The following is a 4,171-nucleotide window of genomic DNA, read 5'->3' on the forward strand; positions in this document are numbered from 1 at the left end:
ATTAAAAAAAACAATGCCTGCTCCAGGGCGGGGGGGGGGGGGCTTTGAGAACACGTTTAAAATTAAAGTTGCTTTCTTTCTTTGCTCCCCCCCACCACCTCAAGCCTACCCAGGGAGGAGAACACTGGCTGGGGAAGGCAGCCACACAATGTGTGTGAAAGAGCCGCGGTTCCCAAGCCACAGTTTGGCCAACCCTGGTCTACACAGTTCTTACCATCTTCAAGGCCAGGGCAGTTAGCTTCTCATGAGAACCTGCAGTCTGCATGAGGGGAGGGGAAGAATTGAGGTGATGAGGTAATTTTCCAGAGGCTTCTTCTGAGATCATGTTCTGATTGGATGTCATCCTCATCTGGTGTTGCTGGGCCAAAAACTATAAGTTAAGTCCCTGATGAAGAGAGACTAGCTGAGATTCTGATGAACTAAAGGCCTGAACTATGACCTGCTTTCATTGCAATTGCTAGATGGCACAAATTAAGGTTTGTGCCATCTAACGGCAGTTTTAAAAGTGTGTTAGACAGTTGAGCTAGTTTTCTTATTTTCCTGCCGCATGATTTTAGAGTACGTGTTGGCTATAAAATAATCTCTTATATTGATCAACTATATAAAACTTCTTTTAAAAAGTAAACACCAGTCTTGGTTACTTGTGTACAATTGCCTTGTGGGCCCACAAGGTTCAGACTTGAACCTCTTGACATCCGCTTAACCAAGTTTCGTTGTGGTATCTCATATTAAAAGTGGGTGTAGGGAATTAGCTGAGACTTGAACTTGTAGACTTTCTTTTTACTGTGTCAGTGGAGATAGGGGAGAGACTGTGGCTCAGTGCAAAGCATTTGTTTTGCGTATAGAAGGTCACAGGTTTAATCCCTGATAGAAACTCCTGTTGAAAGGATCAGTCATCATAGTCGTCCCCAGCCTTTTTGGTATGGAGACCTACAAGTTCAGATTTGCTTGGTATGGGGACCCACGTGGGGGGAAGAAGCATTCACAAATCATTAAAACTGCAAGACCCTGTGATCCACTTTCACAGGCTTTGCAAAGCCACTTTTGGGTCCGGAGGACCTGCAGGTTAAGGAACATTGAGTTAGTAGACCTGCAGCTGAAACCCTGGAGAACCAATGGCAGACAGAGGAGACCTTATTGACCTTGATAGACCAATGGTCTGATGCAATATAAGGCAGCTTCATGTGTATGTACCTTGTAGTACCCAGCAAGTTAAACTAAAGATTTCATTTTGCTTGGCCAAAATAAAATGATCTTGGAAGTCTAAGGGCAATGCTTAGTGAAATGGCACAGGCCTGAAGGAAGCAAGTCTTCGGTGCTTTGCATATTTTCTTGCTCCCCACAGATTGCAGAAACTTGAATTACTTCATGCAAAATGTGTAATTTTGCTCAGTTGGCATTATTTATGTACAATTCACAGGATTCATGTTTGTTTGGCACAACTGTTTTAGGGCAATCCTTTTAAATGCTTATGTAATGTTTGCAGACCTTAATCTAAAGCACCTCACAGTTCAGAGTGTCTTGGATCTGAGGATTTTTGTCTTGTTGCTCCTGTACTTAACAGACGCAGAGTATGCCAACCTGTAAACTTTCTTTCCCCTTTTCTTTTCTCCAGGCATTCTTGAGTGGCCATTTTGGACTAAACTGGTGGTGGTGGCTATTGGTTTTACTGGAGGACTTCTGTTCATGTATTTTCAGTGCAAAGTCTACGTACAGCTGTGGAAAAGACTTAAGGCTTATAACCGTGTAATATATGTACAGAACTGTCCAGAAACTAGCAAAAAGAGCACATTTGAAAAATCTGGAGCAGCTGAGCCAAACACTGAGAACAAAGATGTACTCGGAAGTCTCCATGCAGAGACGAATGGTTCACATTACACAGAGCGTGAAGACTACAGAACAGATATTTTCCATGTCTGATCGTTATACTTGAAGATCTGGGCAAGCACCATCTGCTCTGCTCAGCAAAGGTCTAAAGGTGAACTTTTTTCCTCCCCCTCTGTACTCCTGAAACATATCAAGTCTGTCATGACTGCAAGTTGGCCTGCAATAATAAGAAATCAGAGGATTCATGGTAAGGGATGAATGCGAGACTCGATTGTCATTGTCTCTCCAGCTAAACAACTGGCAGGTTTTGGACTTTCTCAGAAATATTCCAGACTGCATGCAGGGGCATGAAACGTTTAATGAAAGAATTGCTTCAGTCCACTGTGGGAAGCATCCCAGAGCTAAAGCACCCATCCAGCCATTTCATACAAGGTCTCCTTTGCTGGGCTGTACCATTTCAAGTTGCATGCCTGTACGTTGTGTGTATGCATACACACACATGCACACACAAGCTCCCTGCACCTAGAAAACTAGCATGGCAGGAGCAGGTCCTTTCAGTTCTGAGGTTATACAGCTCAGGACCAGACTTGATCTGTTAGTGAATCTCACAATACGTAGCTAGGCCTTTAAAAGCAGCCATGAGGAGGAGGGACTTAGATCAGGGAAGAGTGGTGGTGCTGGTGGTAGAATTACCACCAGCTTCCTTGATCCAAATCCCTGCATAGACAGCTCCTTTGTAAGGCTACACGACACATTAGAAAATCCAGTCACAGATCTCTCACACGGCAAGAGAGCTTTCTTATATTCCAGCTTTAAATCCAGCCTATTCCTAGTATTGCAACAAACATTAGTTTTAAAAGTGAATTGCAAAGCATAGAGCGCTTTCAATTCATTTTTCTTTTATAAACATATTCATTTGAATTTTCACTGCTAACATAAACCCTAACTAGCTGCCATTTTTTAAATTACATAGTCTGTATTATGTTCACAAACATTTTAAGCCTAGCACTAATGCTATCTTGGATTATTATTTTTTTTAGGAACAGATTTTTCAAAGACTCTCATCTTTTGAAACACAGACAGTAATGGATGTAACCATAAGCAGATGAAGTGTTTCAATATGTAAAATAGTCTCAGTGTTCTGATTGGCTTGTTTTAAGAGTTAAGGTTCATTTGAAAGCGCAACATATATCCTTAATATACATTTTCCCCTGTACATACCAGAGCAGACCACTTGAGTTGTAATACCGTGTCTGTGTCATCTGTCAATTCCATCTGGGAATTTCAAGACAAAGTTTTACAAGCACGTACCATTGATTTTAATTTTTTTGTATGGGGGAGTGAAGCTACTAACCTGTTTAGGACCAAAAGTTCAGATTTTTGACAGGTAAATCGAACGAGCTGCCTAAATGGACAATAAAAGCCATTAGATGTCCTCTAGGGTCCTTTACAATCATTTATAAATCTTAGTTTAAGTTGAAAAACACAGGCATAAACATACAAAATATAAAAGTAAAGAAAGAAATATCAGTATAATCATACAAAATACTGTCAAAAATTAGGATCCTTTATCATGTCTGAAAAAATAGTTTGATTCATTTGGGCCCATTAAACTCTGAATGAAAACCCTTTTTAAAAAACTTGCTTTGATATTCCAAATTATTGCTGCAAATCAAAAGTTCTTCCAAAAAAATACAAAATTAAATGCTGTAATAGACCCTCAAAACTGAATTGTGAAAAGCCTCATGATCATCTGTTACAGCAGATTTTAAACATTTAAAAAATGAGTGGATTGATCTTGAAACAGGCACACAAAAGAGGTAGTGCAGACATCGTAGAGAATTGGTTCTTTGTATGTATGTATGCGTGGGCCTGGGGCCTCCAGTGGCCTGGTACTAGGATGGTAGTTTCACCAGCTTTGGAAGTATGATAATCTGTTGAGTCGTTCCATTTTGTTTCTGGGGTTGCCATGATACCTCATCCTTTCGCAGGATGTGCAGGCTAACGATTCCTTCCACAAATCTGCCTTTTTCTCTTGGACTAGCCTAGGTCTTGTGCATCCCAAAGTGCAATTACATGGACTTGTTCCCTTCTGTCACGCTGGAGTCCAAATAACCTTTTTTTCCCCGTCAGATAAAATGAGACAATGTACTCAGGTTGGATAAAATATCAAAAAAGTCTCATAAGCCTATATAAGCACGGGCAGAACATTAACCAGCAAGAACCAGCTGACTATTCACCTTTACATTATTGAGAGGATTCTGGAACCCGTGCTAGTTGCTGCACTGCAGTGAAGGTGTACAGTGAACAAAAAAGCCAGATGGGTTACATTACACTCTTTCTG

General features: G+C 40.9%; 1 protein-coding gene across 3 annotated transcripts in view; it reads left to right on the plus strand.

Moving 5' to 3' along the window:
- LOC107109129 (E3 ubiquitin-protein ligase MARCH8-like) overlaps positions 1-2,776 on the plus strand; it is a 37,840-nt gene extending 35,064 nt beyond the window's left edge. For all 3 annotated transcript variants that reach the window (XM_015409702.1, XM_015409704.1, XM_015409703.1), the window contains one exon: positions 1,616-2,776. In XM_015409702.1, the coding sequence (XP_015265188.1) occupies positions 1,616-1,920 (305 nt within the window). In that variant the 3' untranslated portion in view covers positions 1,921-2,776. The remainder of the gene's footprint in view (positions 1-1,615) is intronic.
- The last annotated feature ends 1,395 nt before the right edge of the window (positions 2,777-4,171 follow it).

Source organism: Gekko japonicus, unplaced genomic scaffold (genome assembly GCF_001447785.1).
Source record: "Gekko japonicus isolate JY-2015 unplaced genomic scaffold, Gekko_japonicus_V1.1 scaffold3439, whole genome shotgun sequence".
NCBI lineage: Eukaryota > Metazoa > Chordata > Lepidosauria > Squamata > Gekkonidae > Gekko > Gekko japonicus.